Source organism: Alosa pseudoharengus, unplaced genomic scaffold (genome assembly GCF_046254945.1).
Source record: "Alosa pseudoharengus isolate Yale_2024_CS ecotype anadromous, Long Island Sound unplaced genomic scaffold, YU_APseudo_1.1 YU_APseudo_1.1_scf_13, whole genome shotgun sequence".
NCBI lineage: Eukaryota > Metazoa > Chordata > Actinopteri > Clupeiformes > Clupeidae > Alosa > Alosa pseudoharengus.
Genome location: NW_027468598.1, coordinates 1,649,588 through 1,673,311, shown reverse-complemented (window position 1 = coordinate 1,673,311; position 23,724 = coordinate 1,649,588). Strand labels below are relative to the sequence as shown.

The 23,724-nt window shown below is 41.1% G+C and overlaps 1 protein-coding gene across 2 annotated transcripts in view; it reads left to right on the top strand.

Moving 5' to 3' along the window:
* Nucleotides 1–23,724, top strand: part of sars2 (seryl-tRNA synthetase 2, mitochondrial) — a 54,208-nt gene that overhangs the window by 23,401 nt on the left and 7,083 nt on the right. The window contains exons 2-13 of one of the 2 annotated variants that reach the window (XM_076281814.1): nucleotides 5,338–5,433; nucleotides 9,802–9,831; nucleotides 9,942–10,082; nucleotides 12,497–12,551; nucleotides 13,225–13,288; nucleotides 14,568–14,673; nucleotides 18,715–18,762; nucleotides 22,032–22,140; nucleotides 22,290–22,335; nucleotides 22,421–22,508; nucleotides 22,593–22,705; nucleotides 22,801–22,894. In XM_076281814.1, the coding sequence (XP_076137929.1) occupies nucleotides 5,338–5,433; nucleotides 9,802–9,831; nucleotides 9,942–10,082; nucleotides 12,497–12,551; nucleotides 13,225–13,288; nucleotides 14,568–14,673; nucleotides 18,715–18,762; nucleotides 22,032–22,140; nucleotides 22,290–22,335; nucleotides 22,421–22,508; nucleotides 22,593–22,705; nucleotides 22,801–22,894 (990 nt within the window). The remainder of the gene's footprint in view (nucleotides 1–5,337; nucleotides 5,434–9,801; nucleotides 9,832–9,941; nucleotides 10,083–12,496; nucleotides 12,552–13,224; nucleotides 13,289–14,567; nucleotides 14,674–18,714; nucleotides 18,763–22,031; nucleotides 22,141–22,289; nucleotides 22,336–22,420; nucleotides 22,509–22,592; nucleotides 22,706–22,800; nucleotides 22,895–23,724) is intronic. The other variant, XM_076281816.1, reaches the window with a different exon arrangement.

The window sequence follows — 23,724 nt, the reverse complement described above, 5'->3', positions numbered from 1 at the left end:
CATTATATTTCATACCTGTGTTGCAGCATGTAGGCTAATGCTAGCAGCATTATAATGACATTCTAATGTCTGAAAGGCTAATGATTAGCCTATCGGCTACCTGAAAAGTGAAGTGTTTAAACTAGGGCTGTCAATCGATTAAAAAAATTAATCTAATAATCTAATTAATTACATACTCTGTGATTAATTAATCTAAATTAATCGCATATATAATTTTTGCTGTGAAAGTATTTTAAATATTTAAATTCAAATGAATCATTAAATAATCAGCATTAGTGACATTAAATTTCAAAAATACTTTTATTATTACTTTCACTGTTCAAATAATGGCCATAATAATCTAATGATATGACCTAATATGCTGAGGAAATAAATTCAAAAGTGCTTCGGGAAGAAGTTTTTTTTAACATACAAGGCATTTCAGGCCACAGATATAACCTAGGGGACACAATGAAAATAAATGAACACTCCCCTCAATGTCAACACTATTTCTTTGCATTGATGTTTTCGAGTTGACGAACACCGGTGATATGCAAATTCCTTGCTGCAGACATTGTAGAGGACTTTATTTTAATCAACACTTTATTTTTATCAACACCATCAGGCATTTTTTAAAAGTAAATGTTCCAATCAATGATCTAGGCAGCACATTTTCATCTCTCTCCTTCATTTTACAGTCTAATTGTTACTGACTAACGGCTCGGGGTCAAAGGTCATAGGGAATCGATTAATCTGCGTTATTTTTTTTAATCAGTTATTTTTTCTCAAATTAATTAATCGAAATGAATCAGTTATTTTGACAGCCCTAGTTTAAACTAGTATTTACAGTGTTCTATTTGATGGTGTATTGGCCCTGACTAAGTTTGTGTGATATATAAACCACAATCCTTGTTTATACAAGTACCAATGTTCGTCTAGAAAGTTTTTATTCACATTAAGATTTTCGCCATAGGCAGTAAAAGACTCCGCCATCTTTGTCAATAATTTTCGCTGATAAAGTTTCAAACTATGATCATAACGGACTTTCCACCAATCAGAGGCATCATTGTGGGATTGTTCAGTATTGTGGGTAATGAAGTACTTATCCAAGACATCGCGATTAAAAGACATTTATTTCAAAACAAGGTTAGTGCCCCTTGAATTTTCACCCTCTATATGATCATATACAATCACTTAGTACAGCCGTAGCTGGTTTTGAGTCTACCATGTGCAGTTAAGTTTTTATGGCTTATGCCCGAATTGTCAATGGAGAAATTGCATTGAATTCTTACTTCTGGAAACTCCTGTGGGCGGGACTGTGATGCTCTATGGGGGACATGATGGCTATCACTCAAATTTGCTATATGTTGGCGTATTGAAAAAAAAAAAAAAAACAGATTTTATTGATATACTTGTCAAGCTTAAACAAGTTTGTTGAATTCCCTCACCTCATCTAGTGAGTAAACTGTATTGTCAGGCTAGGATGAACCCCTATAACGCTAGGCAAAACCTTTTTTGGTTGGACTAAGTATAAAAATAGGCAAAAAAAAATAGGCATCTGAAAATAGTTTAGTTCAGAGTCCTGATGTCAAAAAAGTAATTTGAGCATTTTTATGTCATCTGGGAGCTGGCTCCAGAGTCAGAATGCATACCAACTAAATGCAGCGTCGCCTTGTTAAGTTCTGATAGTGGGTTTCAACAGCAACATTTCTCCTGTGATCTGTGAGGTTTAAGTGATGAGTATTGCTGGAACATGTCACACAGTCTCATTGAAGGGCAAATCTGGTGTAAACTGATCCATAGCCTTGTTGTTCGAGCTCACCAGACGCTGTCCGGAGGAAAAAGAACAATACAATTTGTCATAACCTAGACGAGTTATGGACAAGGAAGTAATGCCTCATGCATCACCAGCCAAACTGGCTAGTACGTTTTTTTATTAACACCCATGGGTGTTTAGAACCCTGCTTGTAGGTGTTTACCACCTCCACATTGACCCCATCAATGGAGACTGGTAGCAGAGCGGGCTTAGACCTGCGGAAATCCACCACCATCTCCTTGGTCTTCGCAGTGTTGAGTTGAAGGTGGTTGAGTTTGCAATAGCCTACCCTTGCTAGCTCACGGAGTTATCTTACTGAGGGGCCATCCACACAGAGACACTTTTTGGTTTAAACGCACATGTTTTGCATCGTTTTGGCCGATCGTCCAAACGAATCCTGTAAACACACTGCCTGAAGATGCACTTTTTTGAAACCTGGTCCCAGGGTGACAAAATGTCAAAACACCGTCCTTGCGTGTTCATTTGGACGGCGAGGCCGCATACTTGCGTATCGATGATGTCATCGCCACACCTCAGCTGCCCTCGACTTGACATTCTTGACATTATTGTCAGATTGTACCCCGATATTAACTTACCCCGATATTTATAGCCTAACTGTCTTGTTCATACATAGGCACACGTACGCAGCTGAAGGCGTTCAAGTCGCTTGAGTCAAGGTCGGCAAACTTATTTGTTCCACCAACGACATCGTCTAACATTGCCATGATCGCAGAGAATAAAGCTGCATCTCATTGGACTGCAATTGTGACTTTCGTTTGCCTGTTGCTCACGACCTGCAGCAAAGGACTTTGCTAAAGTAGTTTAAAGTGGGTTTAAAGTAGTTTAAAGTGGTTTAGTGCGTTCTTGTCTGATAACTTCTAGGCTACAAAAAAAAAAAAACCTCTAGGCTACAGGAGATGCAACTGGTCTGGAGGCAGAAAAGGCTAGCATATTTCTCTACATTTCCAAAATTCAAGTGAACAAAACACTATACAATTCAGAAATATCTACTGATTTGAGTTTCCCATACACTACGAATGTGTTTCACACTGGCAACGCGAAACGTAGCCAAAGTCATAGAATGCCACTTTATGAAGCCAGGGGAAGACACCAGAGTTATGGATAAAGGTAGGCTATAAAGAATAAATGGCGCTGGTCTTGGATAGAGGAGATTGGTAGAAACGAAAAGCCCTTTGGAAGCTGGTGTCAAAGGCAACCAGGAGCATGTTTCTGCACTTTGTGCGCAAGGAAAATATTATATGAAACTAGAGGGGAAAAGTGCTGCCACGTAAGGCACAAGTTAGACCCTAGTCATCAAGCAGCTGTTCAACAATTCAATTCAACACACCTCACGTAGGTGGCTGTTTACTCGGCCGCTCCTCCGCTCAAATTCGTGTCAGGTGGCCCCGGCCATGGCGCAACTGGCTGGGGCACCTGCACCGAACGCCGGCGACCCGGGTTCGTTTCCCGCCCCGTGGTCCTTTCCGGATCCCACCCGGACTCTCTCTCCCACTCACTTCCTGTCATTCTCCACTATCCTGTCAATTAAAGGCATAAAAGGCCAAAAAAAATCGGAGTGAAATCGCTCCAAGCTCGCTCCAGTTTAAAAGAGGGAGAAATAAATACAAGCCGAATTGTCACCTTAAACAGAAAAGTTAAATCCCAAAATACTAAGAGCAATGGCAATTGCATTCATAGAACATTTATTTTAAAATGCAACACCAATAGTGCATCAACCAACAAGCTATAGGCAATGTCAATACACATAAGCTTAAAACTAAAGGGATCAGTGGGATTAATTGCCTAAAGCATACAGGTAGCATCCAAGTTTTACTTTCAGCCTTCTACTTCATATGAAGCATTCAAATTGCTCACGTTTTTCTTTGCTCTCCGTAGCAAAATGTGTCTTCTTAGATTCCAAAATGAATCTTTACTCACTGAAACAATGTCACAAAATGGTCTACATTGTATCTAGTAGTTGTTTTGTAGGAATAATACACTTGTTTGACTTCAGTTTCAGTTTCCTTTCGAAAATATTTAGCGAACTCTATCCCCATCAACAAACTTACAGACCAATATTTTTGAAATGTAACAGTCTTGGGCTTATCTTGGTTAAGGGGCCCACTTACCTCCCAGGGAAAAAAGTTCAGGCTCAGCATTTTATTCTACTATCATCCCTGTAGCCAGCTGAGCTGACGTTCAGTTCAGCTGACAATTCAGTTCAGCTGTTCTGTCCTCATCTTTCTTCTCTCCATGCTTTCTAGTTGTCCATGCAGAAACTCCCTCAGAGTTTCATCCAAGTTTGATGTAAGATTAGTTAGATAGCCTGTCATTTATAAAAACTGTGAGGGATCAAGCAGTCGGCATGGGACGCAGAGGCAAAAGGTTGACCAAAAAGAGAATTTATTTTTCAAAATTAATCTGACAAAATAACATGGAGGTTCTGGGCCCAAAATAAGGGAACTTAAGCAGAACTAAACTTAAGCAAACAAAACACAAGATACCCTAACCACTGTCTCTCACACTGACAAAGGGCAAGCTTAAATACTAGTGACCAAAACCATAATTAACACAAAGGGGAAATGACTAAATCAATTAAGACTGTGAAATAATAAAACACTTTCAAAGAAACCCAAATAATTCTATTTGACGAAATAAACTATATTAAATGAAATAAATAAAGAAATACAAAATTATGTAATACAAAACAAGAGACAGAAAATCCCAAATTCAAACTAAACTTCCCCATGACTAGACTAGAAGGTGGACTTGGCTGGAGCGCTCTTAAGACAGCGGAACGTTTGGCTCCGTCTTGACAACCGAATGTTCCACCCGGAGACAACATTGATGAATGAAATGAAATGAAAAAAATAGTAATCCAGATTTCACTTGAAAATCAGAGTAGCTCCCGTTGACAGGGCTACGTTAGCTCAAGACGCAGACAGCTGCAGACAACACAGAACAGTTCCCTTGAAGGATCCGTAGCCTAGGCGCTGCCAGCTTTGAAATGAAACTGTGTGGTTGATTTGTTTGTCTGTTATAGGCTAATAGTCCAACCACTTGCATTTCGACATCGGGGGAATGTGTTGCATCTCATTTGTAGGTGTAATAATAGCCAGTGAGTCCATGATTTTTCGTGATTTTCCCCCCCCCATCCTGTAGCCCCCCCGCCCCCTTCACTGGCAGTCTGGAGATAACGTTAACGTTAGGCCTTGTTAGTCTGGAGATCACTGGAAGCACAACAGTCCGAAGTCGCGGGCGATCCTGTGTAGATCAGCAACTCGGTGACAGTTTGTTGCTCCGTGAGAATGCAGAGTTCCCCAACGTCAACGCTAGTCTGCTCAATCCAGACTCCAGGCATGACAGGTCAGCAACAGCTCGGTGGCCACGGCAGATCCCTCGCAGAGTAGCCTAGGTCCAGCTGTCCCGAGAAATCCCCTCAACCAGACAGTGAAGCGCAGCACCGGCTCACGGATGGATGGAATACCATTGATTAGCATTGAATAGTATATCATTGATTGTGTTGTGTTTCTGTTGTGCAGGTGGCAGTGTGGCGAAGATTGCAAGATGTTCGTAAAAGAATTGCATCGCTGGAGGAACAGAAGAGAAGGATAAGCGCTGCTGTCAAGACACTTGTGGTCAGATCATGCAGATGTTTGTGTGTCTATATGTGAATAGAGTACAGATGGTCACAACACTGAGGTAGTTTAAGTCTTGTACCTCACTAGTTTAAGGGAAACAGCACGGGCTGTCTTTTTAGGTCCCAATTTTTATAAGCAAGAAAAACAAGAATTGCACCAGTATTACTTATAGTGCACATGTATCAATAACTCACATGGTCAATATCACTAAGAAAGTTCATTCCATATATGGGTGCATCTAAAAAAAAATTGAATATTGTGAAAAAATGTAAAAAAGTAATTTTCTGTAATTTATTTCAAAAAGTGATACATATATTCTAGATTCGTTACATTACATAAAGTGAAATATTCCAAGCCATATTTGTTTTAATATTTATGATTACGGCTTATAGCTCATGAAAATCAAAAATCAATATCTCAAAATATTAGAATAAAGAGGTTGTATTACAGAAATGTCGACCTCCTTAAAAGTCATTTACTAATTTGAAATATTTATGCACTTAATACTTCGGACTCCTTTTGCACAAATAACTGCATCAACGTGGCGTGGTATGGAAGCAATCAGCCTGTGGCACTGCTAGGGTTGCAAAGGTGAGGAATATTTCCGGAAACTTTCTATAAACTTTCCATGGGATGTTAAGATGGAGAATTTTGGAAATATTCCAAGTTGGAAATATTCCAAGTTGGAAACCTTCATGGAATTAAAGGAAAGTATGGCAATTAGCAGTGTTTCCTCTAGATTTTTTTAGCATGGGTGCAGGCCATGTGCTTCTGTGCCTCTCCACTTTTCTTCCAGACTCTGATTTCCAAATGAAATCAAACATTTAGGGCTGTATTTTGCACCCTAGCGCATGGCGTAAAACTCGTTTTCCACCCGGCGCAAAGTTTAATTCCTTATTTTGCACGTTTAATTTTTAAACAATGCGCCCAGGGGTGTGGCAATTAACAACTTTGGGAGTGTTGTACACCTGGTCAGAAGTCTATGGCGAGTTGTTTATATGTTATTTTAAGAGCGCATTGTCAACAGTCATATTGGCGGGTGCACCTATCATCCATGAACGCACACCAGCACACGTCCAAGCAAAACATTACAAATTGCACAATTACAATAGGAAACATAATTAGAATAAAGATTTTACGAAATACTGTACATATCATGATGAGTAGTTATTCACCATCATTTGCAAATTGGTAATGACGGTTAAAAGTGATTAGGGGAGAGGCGAGAGACACGTATGGAGCACAGCTGAAGACGCACGGTCACGAGATATAAGCAACTCCTCTGCAGGATAAATGCTGTTTTATTTAGTCATTTGAGCAATATTAGGGTAAGTGTTGCTTTTTCCAACCTATGTTTTCGATGATAACCCATTGTCAATCAATAGTGAAAGTAACTGCATATAACCAGAGACTTTCTAATGTGGAGACACAGTACTCAAAAAATACTCCATAGAAATGCATGGGGCTAGTTTGTCACGCCAATATGGCCGTTGTCTACACATATCCCACCCCTTCCTCGGCAAAACGTCGACATGTGAATACACTGAGCCAATCATATGGTGTGTTGTGAAGACATCGTGCCAATCATGTGTTGTGATCTCGCCGCTGGAGCAAGATCGGTGTCGTGAAGCCTTGCGCACGCGCAGTTCGACCCAAAGACTGTGCCCGATGAGTGCCCATAAAACGTTGGTATATGGCCGCCGAGTGGAGGGACTTGCCTAAAAGGACTTTGATATAACTGTCTTGTCGTTGACTGACACCATGATGAAGTTAGTTTCACTTTGCCAATGAGTTCAAATAATAGAGTGCAAATGCGTGAAGGCTATGCTAGGTTTTAGTAAAGCATGGTTTAGTGGAATGACTATTCCATACGGTCTCGCAAGCAGCCTCCTTCAAATCCGCCGTTGAATGTCAAAATACCGGTGCATTTATTTGGCATAGCGCTTTGCGCCGTTAAAGGGAACACCTTGTTGTGCCATGCGCTCAACGTTTGATAACGAAAACCCTCCCAATGTGGACAGGACACATCCTACTAAATTTGAATAAGCCTTTGACGAGTGACGATGCGCTTTTGACTGTCATGATAGGGCCCTTACTTTCGTCATTGCTTTGGACCACCTTGGAAGTGACTGAGTGACTGAGCAATGGTCCAGTTCTTTTTATCCTTAATCCAGGTAATATGCTTTTAACATCATCTCTGGTTCAGGAGTGGCTTAACACTAGGAATGAGACACTTGTAGCCAATTGTCTGGACACAACTGTTCGTGGTGGCTCTTGACTCCACTCCTTGTGACTCCTTTGCTGGCAATCCACTCAAGGCTGTGGTCATTCAATGTTCATTTCCAGTCAACTTTCCTTGAATATGCTTTGATGCAACACTTTGTGAACAGCCTGCCCTTTCAGCAATGACCTTCTGTGGCTTACCCTCTGTGGCTTACCCTCTTGTGTCAACAAGTGTCTTTTGGACAAATGTCAAGTCAGCAGTCTCTCCCATGACTGTGATGGTGTTTACTGAACCAGACTGAAACATTAAAGGCTCAGGAAACTGACATTTCTGTAATATAAATTCATTATGACCACCGTTTTTTTTTTTCTTGTCAACTTTCTGAAATTATTTGGTCAACGATTTCCAGGACACCAAAACGCAGGAGCATAAATAAATAAATGCATGTAGTTACAGGTGTTGTGGGAACACCAAAATAAACATTTACAATTAAAAAAATTGATTTCAGCCCCCTCTTGGTTGAAAACACCTTTTTTGCCCTCTGCCAAAATTGCCCTCCATTTCCAATCAACTACTACAGTAAGCAATCAAATAAATGTAGCAAATGGTATACAAATCAAATAAAGCTCTTAAAGAAGCACTATGCAGGTCTGGTTATTCCTTCGCTGTTTCTGAGTTTTCGCCGGATTTGGGCTCGCATTTTTCACTACACAGCTCCCCCTGCAGCTTCGGTAGCAAGTGATTGCTACGCTAAACCCCCACTAGCTGGCGATCTAGCCATCAAGAAACCAAGCTAAATACAGGGCTCACAATAAAACGGTCGAGCAAACACATTGTTCAAGAGACTATCAAACCACATTACAAAGACGAAGTTCACCCAAGGGTAGGCTACTTATAATTTCAACAGCAACAAAGCCAAGTCGGCGTCCGTTTTGCAGTCGTTTTCGAAACTACAATCTGACTACATTTTCGAGGCGCGATTGGATACTTCCGTTGAGTCACATCTTCATTTACCCGGACCGGCTCCAGAATGCTGCATATTCGTTTTTTCCATGGAGAAGCGATAGGGGGAGACGAAGCACCCACCAAACGACCCAGAAAGTTGTAGAACCATCAGAACGACCCCGCATAATTAAGGTCATTTCTGCTATAATTGTTGCATAGTGCTTCTTTAATGGAGATCTGATTGGAATGAAAGCTGGCTGAATGAAAGCTAGCCTAAATTTCAGCGCTGGTATTGCGCATCATTTATTTAAGTCCCACAACTCTAGCCCTCATAATGTGAGAAATTCCCGCACACATTTTACAGCGCTGTCTGATAACGTTAATCTAATAATGGAGCGTGAATGCGGGACTATTGACTGGACAGACCAACTTCTGACTTCAATTGAATGTAGCCCCATGCAGAGACACACACATGCTCAGGACCACTTTGAGGGGTACCTCTCTCCCTCTTTTTCTCTCTTTCTCTCTCTCTCTCAACAGGATTTGTCACCGGTGAAGTCAAATTATGCTAGGTGCTTCTACATCAACTGCTAACCGACAGGAAAGGAAAACAAAAGTTTAGCGATCAGGAATTTTGCAAACACAGAAGCATGACATAGCCTAGAGTGGCCATGAGACGCGAGAGAACATGGATGTGTTCTCCATTTGAGGAATGTTATAATCGATTGCGGACATGAACAGACAGACACGGAGCGCATAGTAGTCCTACTTTCACTTTCTAGAAGAGTTCACATTAATTACGTGAAATATTACCAAATTTATCAGGACATGAGTTGTCACAACACAAAACATCAGAAATCATGTAAGTGAGGACTATGTTAAGTGTTGTTCTCATTGACGCCTGTAATAAGGAAAATGCTTAACATCGAGGACTTTGTTCTTAATCAATTTCAGTTTGTAAAAAGTATGCCCCCCCCTCCAAACTGTATTAATCCCCTTTATGGGAAGCACTGAAGGGGGGAATTTCCCCCCATTTTTAAAAATGAATTTTTAGCCCTGGAAATGAGCTCAGCATGATTTTATTTGAGTAAGCACCGTTGATACATGTGGCTCCTCATCATGAATAATCACATCACCTGCAGGTATTTGCAGACAACATTGAACATTTTAAAGTGTGTTTTTTTTATTTTTTTTAGGAACAGCATGACAAGACAACTCTGTCTGATGTAAGTACTGTTAATGAGAACATTTTGTTATCTTGTGATTACAACTACATATATGTGTAGCAGTAAACTGAGGAAAGACTCCTCTGGACACTGGTTATATTTGTTTTCAGTCAGTGGCGTATAGGAGAGCACGAGAAGAAGGACGGAACGTGAGAGTGACACTCAGTAAGCTGTTGCTGCAGGAGACTGAGCTGGAGGAGGTTCACTACCGGCAGGCCCTGAGGCTGCCCAACCGGACCCATCCAGACGTGGTAAGAGCATGCTCATTACATTTTTTAAACATTTAGTCATTTAGCTGACACTTTTATCCAAAGCGACTTACAAAAAAAGGAAACAATCAAGGTATAGTGTGACAAAGACGGGTTAGTGCAGCAATAAGTACTACTCACATAGAATCAAGTGACCGTTCTAGAAGGGGGATAGTCAAGAGGTAAGTGTTAGATATAGCATATCCAGTTGTTGGTAGTGCTAGGAGAGGAGGTACTCTCTAAAAAGCTGGGTCTTCAGGAGTTTTTTGAAGGTAGAGAGAGACGCTCCTGCTCTGGTAGGGTAGTGCGTTCCACCTAAAGGGAACAGCAGAAAAGCAAAGTTTGGATTACCCTGAGCATACGGGTGGCAGAGCCAGACGTTGTTCATTAGAGGAACGCAACAGTCAGAAAGTAACATATGCCTGTATAAGGGCATTTAAATAAGTGGGTGCAGAACCGGAGACTACTGTGATTTGAATTTAATGTGGTGGCTACAGTGGAGCTCCCTGAGAAGTTGGGTAACAGGTGCCCTTTTGGGTTGATGGAAGACAAGGCGCCGCATTCTGGATCATCTGAAAGGGTTTCACTGTGCAGGCTGAGAGGCCCGTGAGGAGGGTGTTAAAATAATCGATTCACAAGATGACCATGGCTTGTATCAGGAGTTGGGTAGCATATTGACTACATATCCATGCAGCACACCATATTCCGGTTTTATTCAGAATAATGGCAATACTCGGATTGCGCATGATTCATATAAGCACCCTATTCCAGATGCCATAACCCGAATAAGGTCATATTTGGAATACTAAAAACTGGAATAACACCCCCTTTCGGAATATTAAATACGATCTGCGCATGTTTGTGCAAGGAAGTTTGGTAGCTTGCTTTGATGCCCTGACACTTTGCAAACATAGTGAAAAGTGTGGCATAAAGTTTGCACTTCTAAAGTGAAGACGAGGTCGATTTATGTATTAAAACCTGAAAGTTTAAGTGTCACGATGGATTTTATTAATGGGTGAAAGTATCATAGACCTAATTCTCAAAGAAGCAGGTTTTGCACACACTGCTGACAGATGAAGAATCAGTGAAAAGCCCTCAATCAAAGCGGCCGATTATAAGACTGAAATGCAAAAAAATAGTGACTGTAATCTGACCAAATTTACTTACAGTGGGGGAAATAAGTAATAAGGGAAATCAGTTTTTTTCAGTATACTTCCAGTGAGTTTATTTGCATGAAATTTTCACCAGACATAGTATTAACTTAGGTAATCCACACATAAAAAACCCCAACCATTATTGCCCATAAGTAGAGTTATGAGTAAAAAAGTGGAATGGCACAGGAAAAAAGTATTGAACATGCTAAGAAAAAGCAGTACACAAGGCAAGGAATAGCAAGGAACGCGCTGGAATCTGTAAGTAGTTAGAGAGTAATTATCCCTCATATCTGTGCAAATGAATATAAGCTGGGTTAGTACATATTGATGGGCTATAAAAAGGTTTTTCTTACAACTTATTTTCCCTGCTGTAAGTCAAACTCTTATTAAATTAAGTCAAATGATTTTACAAGAAAGCACTACGTAAGTCTCTTTATACTGAAAACAATACCAACTAGATTTTTTGAGCTTGATATGAGATTAAAAACACTTATTAGATAAGCAGTTTTTGCAGTGTAGACATATTACATTTGTTCAACACATACAGACATGTATGCATGACATTCCCTGAGCATTACAAAGTATCTAACAAGTTCACACTTTGCATACACTGCAAAAAATAAAATCTAGGCATCAACATCAGATCGTCCAAAAAATGTAACATTTGAATGCCATACTGTGTCGGGGGGCTAGAGCTGTATCTATGCACTTTGAAAATGTTTGGGGAATTGAGAACCCAAATGTCAAGTCAAGTCACTTTTATTTATATAGCGCATTTTTCTATGTACAGAGCACTCCACATACAAGACATTAACACACAGGACAAAAAATGCCGGACGGAGCAGTGTAGTCACCAGCGTACCCGTGACACCAAGACATACAACAAACAAATTAACAAATAATAAAAAGTAAAAAAGAAAATACATTTAAAAGGAAAATTTCATGTTAAATTAGTCCAATTGGTGGCGTCTAACACCATGTCCTAACTAGATGCGATGCAAGCAAACATTAGCGATAAAATTAGTTTAATTCCTTTGTTTTCAATTGGAGTGTCCTGACCGCAAGCGACGCGAGCAATGCACACGAGCAAAGCAACGCAACGTTTTGAGAGAACTTTTGTTGGCTGTGTAGTTGTAGAGCTAGCCTCACCAGTTAGGAGTTGGTAGAACTATGTTCCTTGAACTGTTATGTCCGGAAACGTCTTATGTTAGGATAATCTATCTTGCAGTATACTTGTGTTTCTATGTGTCTTTTGGCCTTTAGCCAGTTGGGGATGAGAGCCAAGCAAGGATGGTGGAGCTTGTTGGCCAAAAGCCAGGTAAGATCCCTCAGCAAACCTGTGGTAGTGGTAGAGTTCAGAGGTAACCTGCCTTACTGTCGATTTGGCATCAAAGAATCTGAAAATGAACTGTGCCAGTTTATTAGCTTCATCATTGCATCCTTTTTTTAAAGTATATTTTTGGGGCTTCATGCCTTTATTTGGACATGAAGTGGGAGAGAGGGATGGAGATGAGATCGGGAAATGACCGCAGAACGGATTTGAACCTGGGTCCCCGTGGGCACTTGGGCCTATTATAAGAAAATACCAGTCGAAATTGGTTGTGTGTGGAATCACAATGAGACATTATTGTTAGCTAAATTGGTAATTGGCAACTACCTGGCATAGCATAACATTGTTTCCAAAGAGTATCAAGGCGAAACTCAAATGTATTTTCCATAGCAACAAATGTGGCCGCCATTTTGGACTGAAAACCACTCAACTGAATGATGCTGGTCCCAGTTAGAAAGTGCCTTGGGGAATTAAAAACAACATTCTTTCTACACATTCTCATATCCTTAATGCCTCAACTGAACTTACCTGTGTTGAATACAACCCAAATTCTGAAAAAGTTGTGATGCTTTGTAAAATATGAATAAAAAAAATGCTATGATAAGCAAATCATGTCAACCCTATATTTGTCATGCATAATATGTTGTGGCTTTCTGTTTAGAATTTGATTTTAAAGTCAGAGGTCATCTAGAGGTTGGCGAGTCTTTGGGCATCATCAGGCAAAGGTAAAAAAAATCTTCTATAATTTTCAGTTTATCTCACCACCACCCATGCTCAATATAATGTTGTTTTAGTTTAATCTGATGATTCAATGATGTCAATGATTAACTGTCTCAATGTCAAAAATATATTGCTTTGCTTTGCACATGCAATTTTTATTTGCATTAAAAAATGTCAGCATTTTCAGCAACTCTTGGCTTTAGATGCATGTTAGTATTATCTGATGCTGCTTGTAATCAACAGTAGAAGTAGAAGTGCTTTTTGTTGTTCAACTGATACGGTAACTGAGTAAATGTGGGTAGTTTCACAAACAGGATAAGCACTGCAAATCTATACCTCAAAATATAGAATGATGTTTGATCATTTTGTATGGGCTGCTAAAGAGCTGATGAGCAATACTCACAACTTCTTGTGAAATAAATTTGTTTTTTGTTATCATTTAATTAACAATGCATGTCAAAGCAAGCACAGATATGTCCAGTTCTATATTCGTTTTCACAGAAATGCATGCACATGTGATCTATTTTGACTTTGACTGAAAATAGCCATTTTTGCCGTAGATTTGTGCGGTGCAGAGACTGTGTGACAGGAGCATACTTTGACTGTGTGACGGGAGCATACTTTGACTGTGTGACGGGAGCATACTTTGATACGCAGATATGCATGACCGCATTACCATACATACAGTAATAGCCGTATCAGCAGAAGTATACTTGGGCCTTAAAGACTGTCTGGAAAGTTAATTCACTGATTACATCGAGCGGGAGAGAGACAAGGGGTGGGATTGGGAAACAACCATGGGTTGGACTCGAACCTGGGTCGCAATGGGCACTCAGACCCAAGTGTGGCCGCCCAGATGTATTTTAAGCCTTGTAATGTGATTTTATCTGTGATGATGATGATGATGATGACGATGACGACGACTAAGTATAAGTATATATACTCTTTTGATCCCGTGAGAGAAATTTGGTCTCTGCATTTATCCCAATCCGTGAATTAGTGAAACACACACAGTGAGGTGAAGCACACACTGACCCGGAGCAGTGAGCTGCCTGCTACAGCGGCGCTCGGGGAGCAGTGAGGGATTAGGTGCCTTGCTCAAGGGCGCTTCAGCCCTGGATGTGGGCATGGGAGAGCAGTGCTCAACCACTTCCCCCGCCCACATTTTTCCTACTGGTCGGGGATCGAACCAGCAACCCTTCGGTTACAAGCCCGAGGCCTTACCAGTAGGCCATGGCTTCCCCAATAACAAATGACTATAAGATGACCTCTTGTTTTTTTCAGACGTCTAGCCCATGTGTCAGGACACAGGTCATACTACCTTAGAGGAGCAGGGGCCAGGCTCCAGACAGCCCTGCAGAATTTTGTGCTGGACCTGCTGCAGCGCCGTGTAAGTGGCTGCCAAACCAGGACACTCCTGCACACACACACATACACACACCTTGTTCTTCCCCATGATTACTATTATAATTAAAACTATGTGTTTGTTGTTTTAGATTAGTGATTAAAGGGGTGATGGAATGAATGAACAGAGCATTTGACCTTGTTCTGTGGTGTTCACACAGAAGCTATGCAACTTAGGTCAGTCCAAGAAATGCTCAGATGTTCTTTCACAAGCCGAGTGGAGAATAAAACAGTCCGTTTTGGCAGATTTAGCACCCCCTCATGGTTTTCCGGACATCCACATGAATAATTAATTACCTTGCAGCCAATGACTGCTCACTTCAGAGGGAGGGAGTAGTGAACTAGCCCTCTGTTGTGTTTGAACATCAACAGGAAGTGACGTTGCCCAACATCGCTTAGAGCACCTTTAACTGTTTCTGACTGTAAAGTAAGAGCCTACATATTCTGTACTGGCATTTCTCGCTTCACAAAAGTTTCACAAAATCCAAGCATTTAAAAGCAAACATATGATGTATCTGCGAATATGGCCGTGTTTGACCATCTAGCCTACCGAAGTCATCTAACTTCCGGTGAAGGAACTGCGTAAAGCTGGAAGTGGGCTGGTGTGTATGTAAATTTCGGGGCGTTACAAAGGTACAGACCAGAGCCAAATAAGGTGCAGCCGCTGAGATTTCCATACAAAGGAAGTGAAGATAAGATTTTGAGGTTCCCTGTATGTTTATTTTACATACCAAACTGCCGTTATTCAACTATGCCAAGGTAAACTCAGTTTTGCATTCTATCACCCCTTTAAATTAGTGAGCACACAGAGCAGATTTGTTGTAAAGTCATTACAATTTTTAAATGTTAAAGCAACACCAAAGAGTTTTTTTATACCTTAAAATAATGTTTCCAAAATCGTTTCAGTGGTTCACCAACTCGTAACAGGGTGAACGGCAATTCTGCATTCGCTTCGCGGCCCTCTATCGGCTATAACCGCACTATGTAAGTTTGCCAGATCGGGTAGCGGATCTGTAGTTCGATGGAATGAGACATAAGAAACTACAAATTTGACTTGCATCTGATGTCGCAATACATCGTACTTTTATAAGTCATGCAAAATATTCTACCTTGTCTGTGGACATCGTTATTTGCAAAGCCGGTGCTGGATAAACAAATAGCGTGCGTGCGACAGAGGGAAAGTGTTGCTTTAACATCAGGGGCCCTATAATGACAGTCTAAAGCGCATCGTCACTCGTCAAAAGCTTATTCAAATTTAGTAGGATGTCCAGTCCACATTGGGAGTGTTTTCGTTATCAAACGTCGAGCGCTTTTTCTCAGCTTTTAAACTATGTTAATCGCTAGTTGTTATGGAAAACAGTTCGTGAGAAAAGTAACTTTAATTTAATCATATTACATTCTGCGCCCGTCTCTCTACCCATTCATCTCGGGGTGGAATACTTCACGAACTTTCCCTTAACACATGACAAACCATATATCAGAATAAACAGCAGACCTTAATGAACACAAAGGTGTAAAGCATTCCCCTGTTCAGTTAGCCATTCCAGAGTAATCCGGTTTTAAATTTGCAGCAATGTCTATAGCCTATGCATGTCTCCAACTTTGGGGTTTAGGTTTCACAATGTGTTTAAATTGTTCAATAGGCTACATGATTTTATAACGGGCTAAATAAAAAAAAAATGTTACAAATATCGCCTAGATATCTGTAAACATTAAAATCAGAGGATATACATATATGACAGACGCTCATGAGTTCATGCTTTGTTTTATCGCTAGATTTTAGGATGGCCTATTATGGCAACCGATTGCATACCGAGCTACAGTCAACACTAGCAGGCGTTAAATGACTGGAGACTTTGTGAATTTAAAGATTGTCATAATGTGCTGTCTCTGCTATTGCTGCTTTTGATCAGGCAGATTTGCAAGATTTGTCAGATTTGTGGGCTGGACATGATGTAACATCATCAAAATGCCCGCCCAGATTCCCCTTTCCGCCTTAACGCATTCACACTGGTGCCGGAACGAATTTTCTCGGCAAAATGTCTAGGGTGCTTGGTAGTAAATTTGGTGAGACACTTCGTCCCGCCGTTCCGCCTCGGTCTATGTGAAAAGGACAGGCGTTCCGCGAATCTGGTACATAATTTTGCGGGGATTTTGGCAGTGTGTAAGGGCCTAGGGGTGGGCGATATGGCCTAAAATTCATATTGCGGTATAATTTGGGACACAGACGGTAAACGGTATATATTGCGGTATAATTTGGTGTGTGAATTTCAATATAGGTCTAGCAGGTTCTTGCATAAAATAGTCAAGATTGTTACTTATTTAAAATGTATTGTGCAAAACTGCAATTATAGAGAACATTATAAAACTTTAACTTCCAAGCAGTATACATTTAAAACAAGGCAATGTCAATTTTAAAGTGAAACATCATTCCAGTGCAAAATACTCCTTTCCCTTACTTTTCTTAGGACTGACTTGGTTTTTGAGGAACAGCTCTACGCATTCGTTGGCTTTCCTCATATTCGACAACGTGTTTTGATTTCAGATGGTAGAACAGATTGCTTGTGTTACCTCTCTTTGCTGTCACTGTTGACCGGCATATTTTGCAGATTATGGTTTTCTGCTCACTATCCGACACTTTAAATCCAAACCATGTCCATATTATGGACGTTGCATCAGTCTTTTTTACGAGCTCCTCCTCATCCATACTGTAACGTCGGCACACAAGACATTGTTAGCGTTCTCCCACGCAGGGCATGCTGGGATACGGGGGCCAACATTTGGGGGTTTATGTCTGTATTTCTCCTAAATTATAAGTCTAAAGTTAGCGTCTTTATTGTGACATGTTTCCCTTTTAGTTCTCCCTCGTGTGTGATCCTTTTTGTGTGGGGGGTTGCGTCCACCCCTGTATGTGTAGCGTGTGTGTGTACTTGACCTGCTCCATGTGTATTGTGTTCTGGGTCTGTGTCCCTGTTCTCGTTCTCAGCTAATAAACCTGTTGATTGGACAACTGTCTGTGTCGCTATCAAATCGTTACAATACCTTCACCTCTCGCAGCCATTTTTGATGGATGGATAGATAGATAGATAGATAGATAGATACTTTATTGATCCTCAAGGGGTTTTCCACACCTGTGGCCTCCTCGTGGTTGTTGCCGGTCCCAGCAGGCCAAGCGTGTTGCAATTTGATGACATAATGACCTATCGCAATATGCCGGTATAACAAAAATCTCTATCGTTGGCCAAATTTTTATCGCATACCGCTTATACCGTTTATATCGCCCAGCCCTATAAGGGCCTATTGGCAAAGTGAAACTAACTTCACCATGGTGTCAGTCAACGACAAGACCGTTATACGCAGTAAGTTACTTTCACTATTGACTGACAATGAGTTACCATCAAAAACATAGGCTGGAAAAAGCAACACTTACCCTAATATTGCTCAAATGACTGAATAAAACAACGTTTATCCTGCAGAGGAGTTGCTTATATCTCGTGATGGTGCGTCTTCAGCTGTGCTCTCGCCTAATCACTTTTAACCATCATTACCAATTTGCAAATGCATTGTGAGATGTATTTCGTAATATCTTTATTCTAATTTTGTTTTCCATTGTAGCCTAATTGGGTAATGTTCGGGTAATGTTTTGCATGGATGTGCGCTGGTGCGCATTCATGGAGGATAGAAGTATGGTGCGTTGTGCACCCGCCAATATGACTGTATGACAATGCGCTCTTAAAATAACATAAACAACTTGCCATAGACTTCTAACCAGGCGTAATGCGTTTTAGGTGGTGTACAATAGCGATTTTTAAACAATGCGCCACTCCCTAGGTTGTTAATTGCCACACCCCTGGGTGCATTGTTTAAAAAATAAACATACAAAATAAGAAAATAAACTTTGCGCCGGGTGGAAAACGAGTTTTACGCCATGCGCCAGGGTGCAAGATAGGGCCCCAAATGTTCTGACTTGATTCAAGGGAATTTAATTATTACAGGTAACTTAAACTTTTGTCTGCACACGTTTTAGGGCTTCATCGCTATGACTGTGCCTGACTTACTGAAAGGAGCTGTGTTTGTAAGTATGGTCAAAGTAACTCATTAATCCACTGACAACAGGTGATTCGTTTTTGTTTCAACATGGTTATGGCCCTGGGGATGAAGCTGTTTCTGAGTCTGTAGGGCCTAAATTTCAGCACAGGATTGCAGGTGCATAATTTATTTGTTTATTTAAGTCCCGCAACTATAGCCATCATAATGCGAGAAATTCCCACACACATTTTACAGCGCTGTCTGATAACATTAATCTAATAATGGAGCGGCGTGAATGGTGCGGGACTATTGAACACGGAGCGCATAGTAGACCTACTTTCACTTTCTAGAGTGTACATTCATTATGTGAAAGATGCTGTATAGCAAAACAGCGATCAAATATTCCCAAATCATGACATGCGTCTTGACACACTTACTCCTATTAGAAAATCAAAACCGAAATCATGTGAGTGACTATGTTAAGTGTTGTTGTCATTGACGCCTGTAATAAGGAAAATGCGTAAAGGAACACGCCACCCAAAGTCGCCCGGTCATGCCGTTTCGCACTCTACAACATACGGAAAATCAGGACTTACTTAACTCAAGATGCTACCCAATTTCTGGTTCAGGCAATAGTCATCTCACGACTCGACTACTGCAACGCCCTCCTGACAGGTCTCCCAGCCTGCGCAGTGAAACCACTTCAGATGATCCAGAACGCGGCGGCGCGCCTGGTCTACAACCAACCCAAGGGCACATGTTACCCCGCTACTCATCCAGCTACATTGGCTACCTATGGCGGCCCGCATCAAATTCAAGGCTCTAACGCTTGCCCACAAAGTAGTCTCCGGTTCTGCTCCCACCTACTTGAATGCCCTCATACAGACATACGCTACCTCCAGACCGCTGCACTCCTCAGACGAACGACGTCTAGCTCTACCTCCGGTACGCTCAGGCCAATCCAAACTGTTCTCATCTGTTGTTCCTCGTTGGTGGAACACACTGCCAGTTCCTACAAGGGCAGGGACATCCCTCTCCATTTTCAAAAAACTCCTGAAGACCCAGCTCTTTAGAGCAGTGTTTCCCAAACTTTTTTTCTGGCGACCCACTTTTTAAAAATGACGCGACCCATTTCACTTCAAATCTACCCTGCAACCACCAACACTGTTTTAGGCCACAGGTTCTCCAACTTTTCTATGCCTTCCCCAACCATACATTGCTATAGGATCTAGATAGATAGATCCTGCTTTGAACACGGTAGTGTTGCATTTTGAGCACCATCAGCGTGAAAAGTTGGAAATGACTACTGAAAAGATAAGTTTTAATGCACATCCGAGAGTTTGGGGAAATTCTCGCATGTTGCGCATTCGTCAGCATAGTAAAGCTATTTCTGTATTTCTAAAAAAAATGTTGTAGGCCACGTTGTGTTGCAGACAAATGGGTCCATAACACTGTGGACGTCAATTCCGATGTAAACAGCAAATAACTCAAGTCGTTATATTGTATTGTTGTATTATATTATATAGTCGTTATATCAGAACAAGAGGCTTTTGGGCAATAGCCGGAAGAATGCGCCTTTACTTTGGAGTTCGCGAGGTACAGTAGAAAACGAGAGAATTAGTGTTTAAAATGTCTATTTAAATTGTAGCCTAATATAATGCACTGTTGTGCATTTTAAATCAGAAATAAGAATGTGAGGAGGTTGCTATTAACTTTAAAGATTGCATCTACAATCGAAACTATCTTCATGCAAATTGAATATCCTTATCCGGTCTATGGATGTCTGCTTTAGTTGACAGCACGGTCACTAGATTTTAATCGGTAAAGTTGAGGAGCTGGTATCTGTTAATGTTCGTGCAAATAGGCGGATTCATGTCCCTTGCAGTTTGCAACTGCGAGGTACAGGTCATGGCAGGCGCCCCACAGAACGGTTTCATTTTGAGAGGTAGATATCCATGCTCTGGCTCCCCCTCTGCGATGCGTTCGTCCGCCAGTTTCATGCGCCAGTTTCATGAGCTTTTATGACAAAACCGTAACTGTGGTAGTTAACAAACTACATCCTAATAGAAAACTGTTAACTTTCCTGGTATCAAATAACAAATGGTATCAGTTAGACCTATAACACAACATAAATTGTGCTGGGCTGGCGACCCAAATAAATTCTCCTGCGACCCACCCGTGGGTCGCGACCCAGACTTTGGGAAACACTGCTTTAGAGAACATCTCCTCTCTTAGCAACACTTACAACAAGTCTTGCTGATCCTAGCACTCACCAGCCGTCTTAAACTGACACGTAACTGTTAAAAAATAGCACTCACTGATGCACTTATTCTTACTGTACTCTAATGTTTTTTAAATTGTCCTAAAATTGTTGAGAATTGCTCTAAAACTTAAACTGTTTACCATGTTGTTAGTCGCTTTGGCCAAAATGCGTCAGCCAAATGTAATGTAATGTAATGTAATGTAATGTAATGTAATATATGTTCTTACCTTAACTTTCACAAGTTGAGTCATACCTCTCCCGTGTCGGTACGTGCACTCAAACGCTCTGATACGCGGCGCGAATGTGTTAGCATGTTGCTATGCTAGCGGGCTCAGACGTAGCCATAGAGGGAGGAAGATGGCAGTAATCAAAAACGTTTTCCCTACTTAAATACAGTTGCACGAGTAGTTGATAAAAATGTGTAAGGTCACACAACATGAAACATTTAGAATATTTACATTATATTTATTAATTTAGCAAACACTTTTATCCAAAGCGACTTACATATATCAATAATATTACAAGGGCACTCGCCAATAGACAGATAGAGATAGATAGATACTTTATTCATCCCGAGGGAAATTTTAGGCATCCAGTAGCTTAGACAACAATAACACAACATACACACATATATCTCACATATATAAACATCACTCACAGAAATGTAACAATTTGTGAAGTGATTACAAAGGTATGGACTGACCATATGATGCAATGGCCATTATAAGGTGCTATGGTAGAGTGTGTGCAGTGGTGGTAGTGCACAAGTTAACAGTACAATAGCTTTGCTTATTACTAACTATGACTATGAAAAGACAAGAATGTAAACATAATAGAATTGCTTGACAAACAAGAAAGAAATAACATCCTTTAAGAACAATATATAACAGGGAATAACTTATAAGATGTAGATGTTATGACCATAGTTCAGATTGTGTAGGAGGGCTAATATAGCCTATAAGATCTTGCTGCCTGTATATCTTGCTGATTTTAAGAAAATCTAAAGTACATGTATTGAAGTGTTTTAAAGATGCTACTACTCCTCTCTCCAGGAGGGCTGTGGCATACACCCTTATTCCCACCACTCTCAGGTCTACTCCCTCGACCAATCCCGCTTTCCTGACCTCAACCTGGCCGGCACAGGAGAAGTAGGCATTGCAGGTATTACCTCCGTCTTTTTACACAGTCAGTGGCAGTTCAGACTAGGCACCCAGGATGGCAGATGGCATGTTGGTCCTCTATGCCTCAGTCACATTTTCTCTGCTCTGTTCTCTTTCACTATTTAAAGATAATTTGATTTTGATTATCAGGCTACTTCATGGATCATGCAGTAAATTGGAAGGACCTCCCGGTCAGGTAAAAACCACTGGTGTTGTGAAGACAGATATTCACCAAAGCTAGAGTTATTCAGCCACTTAATCAGAATTGGATCTTATTGCAGAACTGTGTGCAGTAGCACGTGTTATCGGGCAGAGACTGACACTGGCAGAGAGACCTGGGGCCTCTACAGAGTTCATCACTTTAACAAGGTGAAGGAGATGATGCACTTCATAGAGCATCGATGTGTGCACAGAGCATGTCACAGGTGTAAATAATAAGCAAGATATGTGCAGGTGGAGATGTTTGGGGTGACTGCTGATGAGTCTGGAGAGGAGAGTGCCCAGATGCTCCAGGAGTTTGTATCCCTCCAGAAAGAAATTTTTTCATCCCTTGAGCTCCACTTTAGGTTATCTTACTTTATTAACTCCATTTTTCATTTTTCGTGTGTGTGAACTTAAAGGACACCATGCAAACTTTTTGTGTCTATTGTTGGTCTTGCAGAGTCCTTGATATGCCCACTCAGGAGCTGGGTCCCCCAGCCTACAGGAAATATGACATAGAGGCCTGGATGCCAGGACGAGGCAGCTTTGGAGAGGTCTATATGTCAATCTGTAGACTTTTTGCCTTTTGAATAATCAGGGGTACAATCAGTTATATAGTTCTCAAGTATCCTAGCAGCAGTAGTAAGTAGTTCTCAAGTACCCTAGCAACAATCTAGCAATGACTACCAAAGTGTCATCCAATCAACTGCCATAGTAGCATAACCTTAGCAACCAGCATTATTTAGCCTAGCAGCCACCATATCTACCCTAGCAAAACACTACCAACCACTACCATAATGTCAACCACCTTAGCAACCGACATGATTATCCTAGCAACCAGCATAGTAACCACTATGATTACCCTAGCAGCACCCTAGCAACTATCTCTGTTTTTTGCATTTGTATGCACTGGTAATTCCTTGGAATTGAATTTCTAGTTCCTGAAACCAAATTTGTATGTATAATTTAGCTCAAACCATTTAACGTACAAACTTCGTTCAAGTGCGTAGGTCTCCCAAACCATACTTGTGGTATTTAACGCACAAATGTGCGCATACGCATGCAAGCACACAACACACACACACACATATTAATATACGCACGCGCACACACACACACACACACACACACAAGTACGCACAGACGCATACACGTACTCGTACGCACAGACGCATACACGTATTCGTACGCACAGACGCATACACGCACTCACGCACGCACACATACAAACAAACACACCTATATGCATGCCCGCCCGCATGCACACACACACACACACACACACACACATAAACACACCCACACGCACTCACACATAAAATCACACACACATGCAGGCAAGCAGGAACACACAGAAGCACACATGTACAAACACAAGCTATGC